This window comes from Ceratocystis lukuohia (assembly GCF_044167205.1).
Source record: "Ceratocystis lukuohia strain C4212 chromosome Unknown Supercontig2_pilon, whole genome shotgun sequence".
In the NCBI taxonomy this organism is placed as follows: domain Eukaryota; kingdom Fungi; phylum Ascomycota; class Sordariomycetes; order Microascales; family Ceratocystidaceae; genus Ceratocystis; species Ceratocystis lukuohia.
This window is the reverse complement of record NW_027263521.1, coordinates 1,378,426-1,395,872: the sequence shown is the minus strand read 5'-3', so window position 1 is coordinate 1,395,872 and position 17,447 is coordinate 1,378,426. Positions and strand designations below refer to the sequence as shown.

The following is a 17,447-nucleotide window of genomic DNA, read 5'->3' as shown; positions in this document are numbered from 1 at the left end:
ATATGCTGGCACGAGAAAACAAGACGTCGCCCAATTCGTGCTGCATTTTATTTCTATTACGTAATCGCGATTTTATATAGGGTTATAACCCTTGCTTGTTTGTTTTTTTCGTACGGCATTGTCCAGGAACCCCCTTTTCGTCATTCATTTGCACTGCACGCCTTCTTTTACTATCGCAGCCAGCCCCAAGCCATCAACATCGCAGTCGCACACAAATAAAACGAACAAAACACTGTGGCCAACCAAGCCAAGGCTGTTTCTACCCACCCCGCCATCACATCGCAGATAAAGTACAGTAAGGGTACACAGAGAAAACTAGACAAGACAAGCCTACTTGCAAGGGATAGGTGTTTGGGTTGCTGTAAGCTTAGGGTCTGGATTAAACCTAGGCTTGACTTTCAAGGATATAGTTCGGGGTTGTCTAGATTCAAGCTCTTCTTTGAAATGCTATCAACAGCTCAGCAACAAGCAATTGCAACTATTTTAGAAAAGGGAAATGTAGGCTTGCAGCTGAGTCCCATACCATCGTAATTGCTCCGACAAAAAACAGGGGTTGTTTCGATTTTGGCCAAGGTGGCCAAGACCCAGCTTTGGTCGTGATAGTAGCCACCTCTGGATTTCTTTTTTTCTAATATATTTCTTGTGATGGATGGTAAGGTGGGCTAAGCTAAGGGAGAAAAAGCCACAGCTACGCCTGCAAACAGCCAAGCAAAAAGTCATTTTACAGGCTAACCTTTGTCGCCTCTGTCTAAACTTTTCACCCTTTGAAGAAAAAAAAAAAAGAAAATAAAGCTGCGGCTTCCTGGGAAGCAGATCACAGGCAAGCCACAAGATCGACAGGAGCCGCAGCAAAAAGGAAATAGGAAAGGGCTGGGATTGGATTTGAGTTTGGGTTATTGCTCTCGATGAGATGGAAGGTAGCGCAGAGTAAAATTTTGTGCAGAGCGAGCTTTGCTGGCTGGCTCTCAGGTGCCAATTTGCTAATTAGAGTCATGACAACAAGCCCCCCGCCTCCAGCTGTGAAGTTCAGACTGACCCCGGCTACTGGTTCAGCTTGGCCTTTTGGCGTTTTATGAGCGAGCGAAAGTGGTCCTCAAAGGCTGCCGCCTCTTGAACAAAAGATGTCAGTGCTCTTCATTCCCCATCGATTATCATGGCTGCCATGACCGGCTATGCATGTGTCTATCTACACAGTTAACAGGAGGCCAGGCCAAACCAGGACAAGCCATAAACACACTCACTACCATGACCGTAGCTTCTTAGCTACGGATCTAGCAGCTATTTTCTGCCCTTGCCTCTTTGTCTTCGCCTCTCTGGAGAAGAGGGGAAAATTGGTCATTACATTTATCTTCCTTCTCATCATGACAAAGGCAATTTCTTTCAGCTTGCAACTGCAGCAGGAAGAGGCAGAAGAAACCCCAAATGATGATCCTTGCTGCCCTCTTCTTTTTTTCTGCAGAGCGAGCGGCTGAGCTATCGTATCGAGGTGCACCTAGGCCGAAACTGGGTCTCGAATGTCACCGTTGTAGATTTTCAATACAGAGTGGTAAGAGAGGGGACAACAGGAAAGCCTTTAGGTAGACATGCAAGGGGATTTATGATCTATCAGCCAGGCTACTACATAAATGCATAGGAAAAAATGCCCTGGCATTGTTAGAAAAAGTGGCTTGAATAGACAAAAAAGGAAGGGTGATGAATGATGCACCTCTTGAATTCTCAGCCCCGCATGAGGAAAGAGGTATGGCACATATCTTTCTCTGTCTGTCCTGGTTCTCAGCTGTTCAAGTAGAGTAGAAGGTACATACGTCCCCCTCCCTCTTTAGTGTCATGCTTCTTTCCCCATGTAGTTGGTGGCCCCTCTTAATGTGTGGAGTGATTGACAAACAATAGATATTGGCAAGTGCTTCAATTCAATGGAATACATGACACTGTGTGTTGTTGCTCCGCTCAAAGACGAAACACATACTGTGGAAGACAGCAGCAGCAAGGAAGCAGAGCTAGGACTAAGGCTACCTCGCTTGTTAAGTTGGGAGATTGATGGGCTTTGCTCACCAATTACTAGTGAAGTGCGGAGGGAATCCATAACCAACCTTTTCGTTTCGCTTGTTGATGACTGTCGACTGTCAGAGCCCCTCAACCACCAGCTTTATTTTTTGATTTCGTTAGATCAGCTAGCCGGCTACCTGAGCTCACCGTCTCGTTTGTAATTTTGCATAATAATTGCAGGTACAGTACAGGTACGAGCTACATGCGTATGCATACGGGCGAGTTTTTCATGCGTCTTTCTCAGTGTAAACATTTATTGTTTGCCTCATAGAAACAAAACACATCCGAGCGCTATTCGAACCTCTCCTTTTTTTCACGCATTCCTAGTTAGCTGATAATTGCGAACATAAGGCTGTGTGTCGCATATCCCCTTAGAATGTATTCAAAGATTTTATTCATAGCATACTTTAGTTCTCAAGTAGATCCTTTGCACTGATAGTTAAATTCATCTCATGATCGTCACAAATAAATCCGAAATGCCTTTTTCTTTTCTTTTCTTCTTGTCGACACCGACGTACTCTACTCCGTTTGCTGCATAAAATATGCCCAAAGATGGGGCAAGAGCTAAAAAGCGGAGCCTTCGACCAGTGGCCAAGAGTCCGACAAAAAGGGGTAAGGAATGAAAGTCGGCCAAAGTGGAGAGTAGGGGCCAGGAGTAGGGTCAATGGTTCGAGGGAGAAGCTGCAAAACAGACCAAGGAGGAATGCTCAAAATGCAGCACAAGCAAGCTGGGATAGGTTAGTCTGATATGAGAAGGAATAGTAGTTCTCAGTCTAGGCGCTCAATAGAGAAAGTGCAAAAAGCAATTATAAGCGAATGAGAGCGTGAGAAGGGAAGTTTCCGTCCATGAGATTATCCCGTAAGCACACAACCTGTGCCTGCAGTATGTGCATGTATATACATGTATACGTACATACATATATACTTATGTATATTTGCATAATGTACTCAGATACTATATCAAGATAGTAGTGTGTATCCTAGGGGCCTAACCTTGCATTTCTAGACCTTGACCTATTCTGAGTTAGGTTGACATTGATTTTTCCGGCCAAGTGTGAGAGTCTGAAGGACAGGGTTAAGAGAGGATAAGGCACGGCCCTTAACTAGCAAGGGAAGAATGAAGACAGGGACCGTGCGTGCACACATGCACATGTGAGCCGAGCAGAAGGTGTAGGTGAGTTGACGTCCTCTTTACCCACTGCAACCAGATACAGTGCAACTTCAATTTGCTGAAAGTCTGCATTTATCAAGGTTTTGAGTGTAATTCTTTTTTTTTTAATAATTTTTTTTATTATTTCTTCCTTGGCTGTGTAGTTGTATTGCCTTGCCTTTCTACAGGTGCCTACGATGAACTTGGTACCTGTGACATTCCCGGTTTTCATTTCCTTTTGGTTTTTTCCCTCATGTTGGTTTCCCCTTCTTCCGTTTGTCTGTGCTTTCTTTATATTTCCGTTCGGGTTGCCCTGTTATTTGGAATTGAGGTAGGCGCGTCAACTTCCCTTGTTTTGTTTGTAATATTCATTTATACTTATGAATTGTGTTTGGCTGGGTGGACAAAAAGTCGACTATCATCAAACCACACTGAAAAAAAAATCATTAGCACGCCTTCCAATTCAGGGCTTAGGTGGCCTCCCTTTGGGTTCGTTAGTCCCTTTCTCGGACCTTCCTAAACAGAACACAGAATACTGTTAGAGCAACAACGCTTACGAAAAAAAAGTCGTATGAGCTATATTAGCAGCTTCTTTTTTGAAACTTCTAGCCCCATGCTATTGCCTATTTCACGATAGATAGCTAATTTGGACAAAGTAACATTATCTCCTCTTTGCTATCAATCGCCCAGAGGACCAGAGTAGTGGCACTGTTGCGAGTCGGTGGTGCTGTCAAGACTCACCGCGTCCATTACGGGGGCATCTTGTGGCATTTTCAGGGATATGGAATTTGTCGAGCCCCAGTCGTAACCAGACTTGACTTGCTTCTATATGCCCTTGGAAACTTGAGTCCGTTATCTTAGTATTGGAGGGAGGTACAAACAGATGACATGAACTTGGGCGAGAAAAATAGAGGAGAGAGGAAGATGGGTATTGTATGATACCTGGGTTCTATTAGCTACCAAAAAATTAAGCCACAGTAATAGAAAAAACAAATATTGGAAAGAACGAGAAAGCATAAATATGTGAAGCAGGAGAAGCTACGCATTGATGGTACACAATGTAAACACCACAGCGAGCAATGTTACACTTAACGAAGGCAACTGAGGGGAGAACACAGCAAAGAAGGGACAAGTTGTTAGGTAAGACGAGTGCCAAAATACAGCCACCCAGAGTTGCGTTGCGCCTTGCCATCACATCACTTCAAGCTATTACGACGAACAATGGCTTGCAGAAGCAATTGTTTATTATCACATTCTTTTTTGTTATCTGTTTGCTTTCACAATATTGCTGAGGAAGGGGGTAGGGGGCGCTCACCAAAAATCTTGCCTTGGCGATATATTATAATATTTTATCTACCCCCAATTGGGAAGGAATGTTTTATTGTGTTTTTAAACTGTTTTATTAGAATTAACATCCTGAATTGAGACCCCTTGACTTTTGAAAGGATGCAAGCTCTCAAGAAGAAAACGGCAGCAGAGGGGACAGGGACAGAAACAAAAAAAAAGGACCAGGAGAAAGAGACGGAAAAAGCAGAATAGCGAGGTTCAAGACAGAAAGTGCGACTGTAGCCAGAGATCTTCAGCAGGCTTCAAAGTTAAGGCTCGTTATTTCCCTTGTCGCCTGAAGCCTTCACTAGCCACCTGTGCGCGCACACACACGCACGCTTTGATTTTACCATCTTACTTGCTCTTGCTCTTTCTGTTCTGACTTCGAAGTCGAGCCCCATGCTATGATATGTTAAGGTAGCATGCACTCATCTTCCCTATCCCTCTTTCCCTCTTTCCTGTTTTCTTGTCTCTCCTCCTCTTTCTAGTCCGGCACTTACTTCTTCTAGGAGGTATAGACTCAATGAAGGTAGCTCTTTCCTTCTATTGATCATCCTTCTTTCTGCTTCTGGTGCAGTTTCTGACTCCCTTTTCTGACCCTTTTTCTCTTTCTTCTTTTCCGTGTTTCTCCTGCCACCCCCATATTTTGAAGAGCCGTGATTCTCTTCTCCCTTTTTCTCTCCCTTCAAAAATATTCTCCAACGACACTCCTTAACCTTCTCTTCGTTGACATCATCCATCCCCTTCAAGATAGATAGACTGTCCCCTTTGCTCGTTATTTGCTTCTATTCTTTGCGTCTTTCTCTCTCTTTTTTTCTTTTCTTTTCTTTTCTGAATTTTTTCTTCTCTCACTCTGCTATTCCATCAACCTTCGCCTACGCCCTTTGCTTTGTTTCCATCAATTAGCTGGGCATTATAATAGGACCCTAGAGTCTTGGGGGAATCCACCAATTCGTAATCAATAGGTATGAAAGTCCACAAAGCTCCTCAACCCTCCTTCACCACCGACAACGCCGTGATCCAAGTCACGGATTTTTTTTAGTAGTCTCTGCGAAAGGCAATGATGCGCAAGCCATCTTTGCTAGTCCAAGACATCGCAATAAGTCAACAACCCGGCTCTGTACTGGTCTTTTTCGGCGCTTTGCCTGGTGGCTTGTCCGCCGATCATTTCTGTTCTACTATTAGATTATTCATATTCCATGGTCCCTCTCTACAGAAATAACCTTTTGTCCTTATTTCTTTCTTTTCTCTTCCTCAACTGCCTCCGTGCATTCACCTCTAGAATCCATCGGTTTCTGTTGCTAGACGTTGTAGCGCAAAGCATCACCAAACCAAGCAACCAGCCTCAAACACTTCATGCTGCTTGTTTGCTTCCCGGCTATTTCGTTGTTTCCTTTCACTTTCCCTTCGTTCAATTCCACTGTCAAATTCTAACCGTCATTCATTCTTTGTATAAACAGACGACCGCTGTACAGGAAACCTCAATCTTTTCGCTGTCAGCACTATCTCTTCAGTCGGTTACATCTTTGAATTTTTGACATACCGATTCGCCTTCTTTGCCGTAATCCTCACAGCCATTGCATCGTTGAAACTCGACCTCGTCCTGCTTGGCGCCTTTTCCTACTTTCCGCCCCTCTGGACTCCCACCGTATCTCAGCATTTCAAAACACACTCAAACATTCAAGAGTGTGCTGATCTGTGCTTATTCCGTGCTTGCCCATTCACATAGCCGTGTCTGTTTTGTTCCCGACACCCGTTTTCTCTACGCCTTCCTACAAGAGGAGCACAGCATATTGTTTTGTATTCTCAGAGACTACTAAGCCCACAAGCAATCTTCGTGTCACCACAGACCATCAAGCGAACAAACGGGCACAAGAAACGGCAGCCACGCCCGGAACTAGTAAAGGGTGCCTTGCAGTGGACTGTGCTTTGTACTGACTTTGGTCTTTTCGCACCGTATATGTCACTCGGTGTAACGCGCACTCGTTTCCTCACTGCATTGGTGCGCTTCATTGCCCTAGTTTGCTGAAGCGGTTTGGCCAACAAATATGAGTGCTTCTGACTCTCAAAGCATGTCGCGGCCATCCTCTGCAATGGCTTCACCACGGGTGATGCGATCGCGAACTCAGAGCTTCTCTAGTGACAGACCCTCAGCATACAGCGCAAGCAGCCTGTCTATCATGTTTCCTCCCTTGCAAATCTCACCTGAAGCAGCTTTCATTGCTGAGTCTGCTGCTTCCCAAATAATCACAAATGATCATGACACACACGCCGATACTTGGTATGACCAAAACGGAGTTGAACCATCATCGGAACCTGCAATCGTCACCCCTGGTGCTCTGAAACTCGTCAACACTTTCCTTGACCAGCTTCTTTTCAACTTTCTTCATCGTGCTCGTGGTACATCATTATCAGCCCTTCGTCCCGCTGTCGCTGAAGTTCTCAAGCCTAAGCTAGCCAAGGACGCGATCAACCTTGCCGACGAGGAGCTTAGGGAGTACCTTGGCGGCGGCTCCGAGGAAGGGCTTTCAGGAGAGGAATCTTCTAATACCAACTCAGACTGGGACCAGGAGCTTGTATGGAAACGAACCCGCCTACGCTGCATGGTATACTCCTCTCTTGGCGATTTAGAAGAAGAGGACGAAGACTTCTTTTTAGAACAAGACGGCCTCGATGTTTGTGATGAAGGGAATGAAGTCGTCTCACCTGCTGTGGCGATCTTCCTAACTTCAATTCTAGAGTTCATGGGAGAGCAGGCCCTGGTTATTGCTGGCCAAGCAAGTTACCAAAGAGTTTGCGCAAAGTTCGAAAAGAATCTCCGCGACGGGACTAGGAAACATAATGATACAGCCGATCGCATATCAGTCGAGGAATTGGACATGGAGCGTGTTGCCCTGGATCGGACATTAGGCCGTCTTTGGCGCGCATGGAAGAAACGTATTCGAACACCGGCTAATGAGAGCCCCAGAGAACCCAGAGATGCCTTTAAGGGTAATCACGCACGGCATGCTAGCAATAGTCTATCAGAACCAGCTGTTGTCGAAGAAGGAAACCCCCGACCAGAAATCGAGGTCGTTCCTCCTGAAGTTGCGATCCTCAGCCCTGAACGTGTTCCTCTTCCCATTACCGATAACGATGTTAACGAGATTGAGGTGCCTGGTCTTGTATCCTACAGTGAAGATGAGAAATCAGTTTCAGATGATCTGCTTAGCACTTCTGCAGCGATTCTGCGGCCAAAGAGCTTCATGATGCTCCCTTCTTCCAAGAGATTGAGCTTCTTCACACCAGTTCTATTTACGGACGATGTATCATTGGAGCCGAGAAAGCGGTCATACTCCCTTCCTAGCCCAGAGCCTGTTCCATTTGCTTTTGTTGGTACAGACAACGTCGAATTTGTTGGCCCAGATCAGGTACAGATTAGAGAGCCAGTTGTGAACTCGGTGAAGGAAGAAGCCCCAGAAGCTGCCGAAACCCAACTCTCTAGTGAGCCTGCTATCAGTAGGGAAGAGCCTCTGTCTAGTCTTGATTCACAAGCTGATTGGCCTCAAGCTTCTCTCCCTGCGTCTCCGGTGTCCTCTAAGCGCCGAAGCCGAGTCCTCCAATCTCCTCTAGTCATTCAGACGAGCATTCCCGTCACTCACCGTACACGTATTGATCATAAGGAGATCACACTTGAGGATGATGAGCTTGATGAACTTGAAGAGGAGCCGGAGATCCTCACCTCAGCGCGTGTATCCATTAGCACTGGCTCTGCTTCGCCCAATCTCTCAGACACCACGCGAGGCTTTAACTCTCAAGGCGTTCAGCGTACGAATAGTGTCCACTCTGCTCGCATAATTGAAGTTACTGGTCCCAAAAGTCCCGTGGCATCACGTGCATCATCTATTGATACGTTAGAACGGGTGAGAACATCTAGTGTCTCTCACACAAGCAGCGTCTCTGCTTCTCCTATCATGGAAGAGCAAGAACCTTCAATGGCATGCGCTTCTCCCGGCCCACCCCCCCGTAACCCTGAACGTGTTACTCGCAATGCTCCGATTAACAAACTTGCTATTTACAACAATGACTCTGAGCAACCCAGGATCAAGCACACGGAAATATTGGCTCCTCACATTGCTGCTGCTATGGCACAGTCTCCTACTATCCCCCAAGAATATTTTAGGGCACCAGCACAGGCATCTTCTCCTCTTGCCAATTCTAATTCTCATCACTCTCCCCGTGTGCCTCAATTTATGGATGCTTCCTCTTCTGCAACTCCAGGGCCTTCCAAGTCACCTATTCTTGGGCAGGCTAAGATTGACGATGCCTCCCTTGACCGGTCCTACCGCCCTTCAGCTCCTGCTTTGAGAAGTCAAACCAAAATCACTCCCATTCAGGAACACCCTAGTCCCACCTCGACTTCATCCTTCGAGGATAAGATACCGCCACGTCCCATTCATACTTCCGGCTCTGCGGGATCTGCTACTGGTAGCCGCTTGAAGCTTGTCCGGACATCTGAAGAAAGCAATTTGGGCAAGGCTGAAGATATGGCCAAGAATTTTGAGGAGCTTATTCAAAGCGATCAAACGATTCAGTACACGCTTACCCCTGAAGGTATGCGTGACATTGATGTAAGTACTTTTTAATGTGTCGTGTATCCCTTGCGTCAATGATTTCGAGTTTTTATTTTTCCTCCCTTGAAACCCCCCTTACTAACATGGCTCTGCAACAGTCCCCACGTAGTGGTAGTCCTGCTATGCCACGAACGCCCCGTAGAGCAAACACGGCTGGCGAACTAACTTTTTCCCGCTCTGAATCAAACTCTCCTGAACCTCCTCGCAAGGCTTCAGTCAGTTCTGCTCACACGGCCCAGCCGAACCCACTCCTTTCTCACCCCATACAGCCTCAGACCAGTGCACCTCCCATTATTCCCGTTAAAGCAACTGCTGCACCGTTGGTAGCTAAGCCCCGCGGCATGAACACAATGGCCCGTGACGCACGTGCTAAGCGTGACTCCACCATGGACTTTGCTGATTTTATCCGTTCCACTGGGCCTCCAGGTGGCGACAACCCCCCTATGAGACCAAATGCTGCTGTTGGCCGGTCTAGCAGTATGCGAACTACAAACTCTGCTTCCGCTAGACTTTACACATCGGGGTCTATAGATGCTTCTAAACGCCATCGTTTGATGGCTCGTGACGCCGCTGTAGACAGTCGTGAGAACAACGCTGACCTGATTGACTTTATTCGTCGTGGACCTCCCAGTTCTATGGGTGGCGGTGCTATTGCTGCTACACCTCGTCCTGGTGTATCGGCAATCGTAACACCTCGCACGAAATTAATGGATTCCGACTCAGAACTGCGCAAGAGCCAAGGATCAGCCCGGGGCACGGATGTGTCAGTTAACTCTAGCGTGACTTCACAGTCTGCTCTTCTGAAGCGGTCCGCGGGATATTCTAATGGCACTTTCTTCGACAGTGGAGATATGCCTATTCCGCAACGCAAGACCCGTCGTGTTCGCGACCCTTACGCTATCGATTTCAGCGACGAGGAAGATTTTATGGATGAAGTAGAATCGAGTGCACCCGAACCCCGCGCCAAGCCAGTACCAGCTAGAGAAGAGTCACTCGCTGATTTCCTGCGGAACTATGAGCCTCCCCCGGCCCAACCTGTCGTTCCTTTATCAGTCAATGCTGCACGTACGCCGGTGGCACCTCCGAAGAAAAAGTCGAGCATGCCTCGTTTGATAGGTCGCTTTTCCCGCAACAACTCAAATCAAAACACCTCAACTCCTAATATCAATGCCAATGAATCCCGGTCACTTAACAGTCGGTCTGGCAGCGTCATGACTTCTCACAGCGGCCGTGGCTACATCCCTATTCAGGTCAACATGCCTCCAGGCTATGACAAATATGGCCTTGTTGATACATCTTCAAACGCCTCAACGGCTCGCCAGTCACGCCCTAGCCAATCTTCTGCTCATAGCTTTACTTCGGCTGGACGCCGCCCTAGTGCTGCTTCTACTGGTTACAGTATGACAGCCGACAATAACTCTTCAGGGATTGCTCCTCCTCGGAGAACACCCATGAAACGCTATGAGCCTAGGGAACCCGTCCACATTAGTCGCGCAACTGGTACATCGGAGCTAGCAGCGTTTTTGCGGTCATCGGAGCCTCCCCCTGGTATGATGAATAGCCGGACTTTTAGTCCGGTGCCCCCTCCTGAGCCTGAAGCTTCAAGCCATCGCAGAATGTTTTCTCGGCGTAAGAAGTCGGTATTGGCTTGAAGCTTGCTCTGATTTGCTATTCATGACGTACACGACTCATCGTATTATCCACTTTCGACATCTTATCTCTTACGCCAGTTATTTGGTTTATTTTTTCTTATTATTCTTGGTCAACTTTACGACATGCGACGATGCTATGTAACCACATAACGTCTTTGAGTTTTTTATCCTTCTTTTTCTTTTCTCTTATTTTACCATCTGACTTGGTAGTCAACGTTTTTTTTTGATGGGTTATTTTCATATTTTTCGTCATTATTTGTTACATGTTTTCTTTTCTTGCTCTGCGATTTATTTTGATGGAGCGTTTCGACTATTGGACTTGGCCTTGTTTTTGTTTCCCCAGCCTCTAGCTCAGGCTTGGTTTCTTATCTTTTTCATGCTATCGTGTGCTCTTCTGCCATGGCAACTTTGCTTAAAATATTATGTCATTTTTTCCTGCTCTACTCTAATACTTGAAAATACTTGGTGCATGTCTGTTCTAGCCTACCCGAAAATGGCCGATCTGAGGCCGTGATAGCTACTGAATTTGAACGGGGTTCTAGAAATTTCCTACTATTTCTAGCAAATGCTGGGTCAAAATCACCTAGTCACATGATTGTAATTGTGATGTAAAATATTTCATTCATATCTAAAGGTCGAGTTAAGTTATCAATTTCATGCTATCCTAGGTCTTGTTTTCTTGTAGGTTGTAGGTTATGAATAGTGCTGTGCTAATCGAAAAAAAAATAAGAAATGAAAATCAATGAGAGTGGGTACAAAGACATGAAAATTACCACTCTGTCGAAACTTCCTGGATTCCATGGGATATGTTGAACCCATCAATATCAGAATCTTTGCTCGGATGCAAGTTAAGCGTCGTAGAGTCTTCCGGGAATGGGTCAGCGGCAGGTATATCCGGCGTGTCATATTTAAGCTGACGCCGGGGCTCGGGACATTCCCTCGCAATGTGGCCCGGGTCGTTGCAGTTATGGCAGGTCCGTACGCGAGACTTATCAGTCTTGCTCGTCGGGCAATCGCGGGCCATGTGGCCTTCTGCATTTCTTGTTAATAAACTAGCCTGAAGTTATCCTGGCAAACGAAATAACTTGCCTTGGTCACAGTTGTGACACTTGATGTGTGACTTGGAACTGCCACGAGTGCAAATTAACGAGATATGCCCACGGTCACTAATACTATAAGTTAGCAGAAGAAGCAAAAGAAAAAAAAAAACAAGAGCTGAAGAAGACGCTTACCCACAAGTGCTGCAGCCAAATCGCTCATGGGGGGCATTGAGACCTAGTTTAGGAGTTAGAATTTGTATTGTAGATTTTGGAAAATTATCGCTTGACTCACAATCTCGGGGTACGTGGCCAGTCTCTCCACAACGGCTGCATGTGACCTCGTCGGTTTGAACAATCCGCTTTCCCTGAGGACAGGCCTTGGCAACATGGCCAAGTTCACCACATTGGTAGCACCGAGAGTCAAAGCTGTCCACGGGTTCACCTGCATTCAGGAGACGCTCGAGATTCTCTTCCAAAGTAGCGGGCCATTGGTCTTGTTCGGCTCGACGGAGACACTTTTGAGAGAATCGGTAGTTGACACGATACTGGCGATCAAGATTACCTTGAAGATCCATAAGAGTTTTAGTGTTGATCAAGTTGGATGGCAAGGCAATGAAGAACAAATTTATCTTGGCTTCCATAATATCGTTCTGGATATCAACGTATGTCTTTTCCGGGAATATTTTGGAATATTTCTTGACGGCCTTTTCAGCCCATATCCAGTCTCTGTCATCAACTGCGAGAGAGATTTCGGCAAGGGCCTCATCAGCCCCAATATCCTCAATGGCCTCTCTGTCGATGAAACGAGGATTTTCACATTCGCGGAAGTTGTGACCTGTGAGTGTGGTAATTTTCCTTATTAGTATTATAAGAGGTATTATATATAATCACACTACTTACCGGGCTGAAGGCAGTTTTTGCACTTGGGAGGGTTTGTTGGGCAATCGCGACGCACATGGCCAGCCTCATTGCAGGCGTTGCAAATGCCAGTGAAGACTCTAGGTTCCGTGCAATCTACACGACGGTGACTGATAAGATAAAGTTAGATGTAAATTAAAGGAAAAAAGGAGGCGAATTGCAGGAGTTAAAATCACCCTTGTTGGCCACAATTGTAGCAGGCATTATCATCATTGCCTGACTGCGAGCGATACTGAGGGTCTTCTTCTCCTTCGTTATATGGGGGAAGGTCCTCTTCGTGGTTTGCCGAGCTAACGTCAATGGTATCGTCACATTTGAGCTCGTTTAAAGACAAGCCAGATTGGCTTTGGAGATCAATACTATTGGGCTAGCAAATAGCCAGGTTAGTAGTTTCAACATTATCTGGTCATTGGAGAGTGTATTGGGCTTGCCATTTTTTCTCCTCAATCGCCACTGTGGCGAGCTTTTAGGGCTGGTTGGTTGGGCGATATGAGGTGAGGTGTGTGGAGGGGAAAAGGGAGAAAGAAAGAGATTTTCTATGGGCTATAACACTTTCCCTTTTGCTTCAACTCAGCGATACCCATATTTGCAAACTTTGAGCCAGATTTGCTACATAGAGAAGCAAACAGAAGGAAATAGAAACCAAATTATGAGTCTTAAGTGAAGGCCTCCGTATGCCATTCTCGGTTATCGCCTATTTTAGTGTATCGGGTATATTGTCCGTTTGCTTTTTTGCGCACACAAATCCACAGAACTGATATAAGCTCATGATAGTGTAAGTAGGTATGCTGTGGTCATGTTACACGGGCTTTCTGTGTCAGTCACGTGACATTGGGTTCTTGCTTTCCACAACACTAGGGTCTTTTTCTGCTCTTATCGTCTGGGATTTTGTGTTTTCGCCGCAAACATGCATGCATGTACATGCGTTTGAAGGATGCTCCTGATCTTTAGAAATGGTAAAACATTTGCCCTCCGGTGACTGCTTAGAATATCAGTCAGCATGCTAACCCCGCCCTCGTATCTTTCAGCAGATCTTGTCTTGAGGATGAACAGCCGATAATGCAACGCTGGCCTCTCCATATTAGTAATGGAACTAACTAACTGATGGTTGCATAATTCGCCGAACTCATAATAGCTCTTTGCTCGATTACAAATAAACGTGTATCTTAACCCAAGAACTCCGAGCCTTTTATTTAACTGATCTACGGTGCAAGTACGTTCACATAGACACTCACCCACACTCACCCATCATAACCCCCCAATACATACATATTTACTGTCAACACTACGTCGTGATGTCTTCCGAAACTTCCTCTGCTATGAAATACCGTTTCCTTGGCCGCTCTGGGCTACAGGTCTCTGTCCTGTCTCTGGGTGGTTGGCTTACCTATGGCGGCCACGTTGACCAAGAGGGTACTCTCGAATGTATGAAGGCTGCCTATGATGCTGGGGTCAACTTCTTTGACACTGCCGAGGCCTACGCTGGCGGCGAAAGTGAGAAAGTTATGGGCGAGGCTATCAGAAAGTACGGATGGAAGCGCAATGACCTCGTGATCTCTACCAAGGTAAGCATATCTTGTTTAGGTTCATTTTATATACTTGCTAACATCATGTAAAAGGTATATTTTGGGTCAGCTTTTGGCGATTTTCCGGTCAACAACAAGGGCCTCTCACGGAAACACATCATTGAAGCTACCGAAGCTTCCTTAAAACGGCTACAGCTTGACTACGTCGATGTTATTTTTGCCCATCGCCCAGATCGCAGGACACCCATGGAGGAGACTGTCCGTGCCTTCAACTGGCTGATTGATAATGGCAAGGCATTTTACTGGGGTACGTCGGAATGGGATGCCGATGAGATTGCACAGGCATGGCGTGTGGCCGATAGACTGGGCTTGATTGGCCCCATTGTCGAGCAGTCAGCATACAATATGCTTGAGCGCCAGCGCATCGAGCATGAGTATGCACACTTATACCGCGAGATTGGCCTAGGGCTGACTGTTTGGTCGCCTATGCGTCAAGGAATTTTGTCTGGCAAATATAACTCAGGTATTCCTGAAGACTCACGCTTTGCCCAGACCAAGATTGAGTATGTCAATGGTTTCTGGAAGCGTACCGATAAGAGCACTTGGGATGGTATTATTGAGCAGGTTAAGCAGCTAAGTCCCATTGCAGACAAGTTGGGCTGCAAGCTGAGTCAACTGGCGCTTGCTTGGGTAGTGAAGAACGAGAACGTCAGTACGGCTATCATGGGTGCTAGCTCGGTTGACCAGGTCAAAGAGAACTTGGGTGCACTGGCTGTCATCGATAAACTGACGCCAGAGATTTTGGCAGAGATTGACGACATCCTGAAGAACAAGCCTCCGGTCCGCCAAGTATGGTGAAAGGCTGTTGTATACCCTTGCCCATTCTATCAAATCCTAATGAAATAGTGTATATATTGTTTCCCATATCTATCATCTGTTCTCATATCTCTGTGATTCCCGTAGACGTTAAATATATTCAAGTTCTATCTGTTCTCATAATCTTCAATGACATATTGTCGCTTTTAGGAAGGCACGTAGAGTGCGAGAATAAATCACGGTGTATCTAAGCCCTAACGCGAAGGCCAAACGGGTGCCCAAAATGAAACGCACAATCCCTATGCCCTAATTATGGGCTCATTCTTTTTCAAAGGGCATCTCCATCATGAGTTATTGAACATGTTTTATTTTTTAAAGGACGACTTAAGCTAGAACACTTAGTTACGCATGCCTGATGCTTGAACCCTTACTCCTCGGCCTGCCAGCTGCCACTATTGAAGCTTTATTTGACACCTGTCATGCAGCTGCAAGGACCTCAGGGATCAGGGATGAGCTATAGGCAACCTTTCTTTTTGTTAATTTTATGCTTAGGCTTAGAATTGAAGACAGGTTTCTTGGTTTCCAACACATGAAGCAAACAAAACAACGAACACATATTTTGTTACTTGGTCTAGCACGTATTTCATTGCCTTAGCGACTGTCTGGCTTCTTTTAACTATTTTGTCCTTTTGGGATACATTTGCTTTTTTACTTTACAAATACAGCCAGGCCATATTTTTCTAATTTTTATACCCCATCCTTCCTCTACTTGTCCTTTTGCTTTGGTCCTCGTCGTTCTGTCCTTAGGCCTTGATTCACACGGACGTGCACCGCATCGCATCCTAGTCCGTTGCTACATGTTGCATATTGCGTCGCATTTGTGTGCAGCAGCGACAGCAAGCTCGACTATAGTTTTGGCTTATCACGTTGTTCTCGGCCTTATTTCTTCTACAACATCTTTGTCCCCATCTAGTTGATTCAACGAACAAATTTCCCTTTGTGAGGAACTATCGTCATGTCGAGCTCTAGCGGTGCTCTCTCCATTCTTGGCTGGTGGTTTCTCCCTAGTGTAAGCACGCACATTTTGCTTCACTCTCCGGTCTTTACATCCGTGCTTTTGTATCTAACTCTTCTTCTTCGAGCAGATGGTGTCAGGCTGGATTCAGTCGTTATGGTACACTCTTACTATTCGTGCTGGTAGTCCGCATCCAGCCCCCGGCTCGCCTCGCCACACACTACATCGGCGAATTATCCAAGCGCTCGTCATATCCACCTATCTCCTGTATACTATTCTTGAAGCCGACTATGAGATAAGCCGAACCGGTAACTTCTATACTGCTTTGGGTGTTACACCCACGGCCTCCGATCGCGAAATCAAGTCCCGGTTTCGCCGACTAGCCGCCATTCACCACCCTGACAAATCTAGCGTAGGACCCACTGACGGGCCTGGCTCGGCTGATTTCTTTATAATGCTCAAGACCGCTGTCGATACGTTGACCGACCCCGCTAAGCGTTTTGCTTACGATCGCTTTGGTGCTGGTGTGCATGAGTGGAAGCATTGCACAACTGTCTATGATTATCTACAACGGGGAGCTATGGACCGCCTGGTACCACATTACTTAGGTGCCGCAATGCTGCTATACATTCTCGGATTCTTTGGACTGATGGAGAATGGCCGTTTCTGGCGCTGGCTGCTGATGGCTATGATGTCAGTCGCTGAGATAACACTGCTCACTCGTCCGACCCTGCCTAGAATATTCGCCAATGTTATGAACCCCATGCTAGCCCTGGTTGCTGGCCGCGCGCCTTACGTGCAATTTCAAGTAATTGCGCTCTTGCGCCGCCTTTCTATCACCGTGGCTATCGCGTTAGCCCAGCTCGGACCGGTCCTGTTTCCTAACGATGGCTCTACAAGTAAGGCTGAGGTTGCGCTGGCACAAGGTCTAGGTCGACTAGAGGGTGTTGCAGGTGGCCTAGATAAGGAAATCACAGCTGTGATGAACGTAGAGTTTGCGCCGTTCAAAGATGACACTAGCATGATCACGGCGCTCAAGGGTCAAATCAAGGACTGGCTGGTGCAGAACACAATCCGCTCCGATCCAATGGTAGTGGATGCCATGGGCACCTCATTACGTCGTCGACGACCTGATGCGCCGCATGGCGCACGAGGAACGATGTGATATGGCATTGCCCGTGGTGTTGCCTTGTTCTTTTTGTTTGCCTTCTATTTCTGATGTATCCATTCATGCTACTTGTGTTCTTCGCCGTTTTCTGTGTTTTTGCGGATTGTTCTCTTTTGTAATTGCCGCTTAGACAGCGTGTGCTGTTCGGATTTTTTCCCCATATGCTTTCTTTGCCTT

At 46.4% G+C, this 17,447-nt stretch overlaps 4 protein-coding genes across 4 annotated transcripts; 3 read left to right on the top strand and 1 right to left on the bottom strand.

The window, feature by feature from the left end:
* Positions 1-6,570: 6,570 nt before the first annotated feature.
* HOO65_020349 (uncharacterized protein) lies at positions 6,571-10,787 on the top strand (the record flags this gene model as incomplete). The annotated part of the gene is made up of 2 exons (XM_071006292.1): positions 6,571-9,132; positions 9,234-10,787. 2 exons carry the CDS (start codon positions 6,571-6,573, stop codon positions 10,785-10,787), a joined length of 4,116 nt encoding a protein of 1,371 aa, XP_070860987.1.
* Positions 10,788-12,015: 1,228 nt separating this feature from the next.
* Positions 12,016-13,329, bottom strand: HOO65_020348 (DNA-binding protein HEXBP; the record flags this gene model as incomplete). The annotated part of the gene is made up of 5 exons (XM_071006811.1): positions 12,016-12,062; positions 12,120-12,662; positions 12,728-12,855; positions 12,922-13,104; positions 13,298-13,329. 5 exons carry the CDS (start codon positions 13,327-13,329, stop codon positions 12,016-12,018), a joined length of 933 nt encoding a protein of 310 aa, XP_070860986.1.
* Positions 13,330-14,040: 711 nt separating this feature from the next.
* HOO65_020347 (Potassium channel, voltage-dependent, beta subunit, KCNAB-related protein) lies at positions 14,041-15,129 on the top strand (the record flags this gene model as incomplete). The annotated part of the gene is made up of 2 exons (XM_071006894.1): positions 14,041-14,310; positions 14,365-15,129. The coding sequence occupies 2 exons, from the start codon at positions 14,041-14,043 to the stop codon at positions 15,127-15,129; spliced, it is 1,035 nt and encodes a 344-aa protein (XP_070860985.1).
* Positions 15,130-16,102: 973 nt separating this feature from the next.
* Positions 16,103-17,267, top strand: HOO65_020346 (Chaperone protein DnaJ; the record flags this gene model as incomplete). Its single annotated transcript, XM_071006863.1, has 2 exons — positions 16,103-16,156; positions 16,233-17,267. 2 exons carry the CDS (start codon positions 16,103-16,105, stop codon positions 17,265-17,267), a joined length of 1,089 nt encoding a protein of 362 aa, XP_070860984.1.
* Positions 17,268-17,447: the final 180 nt, after the last annotated feature.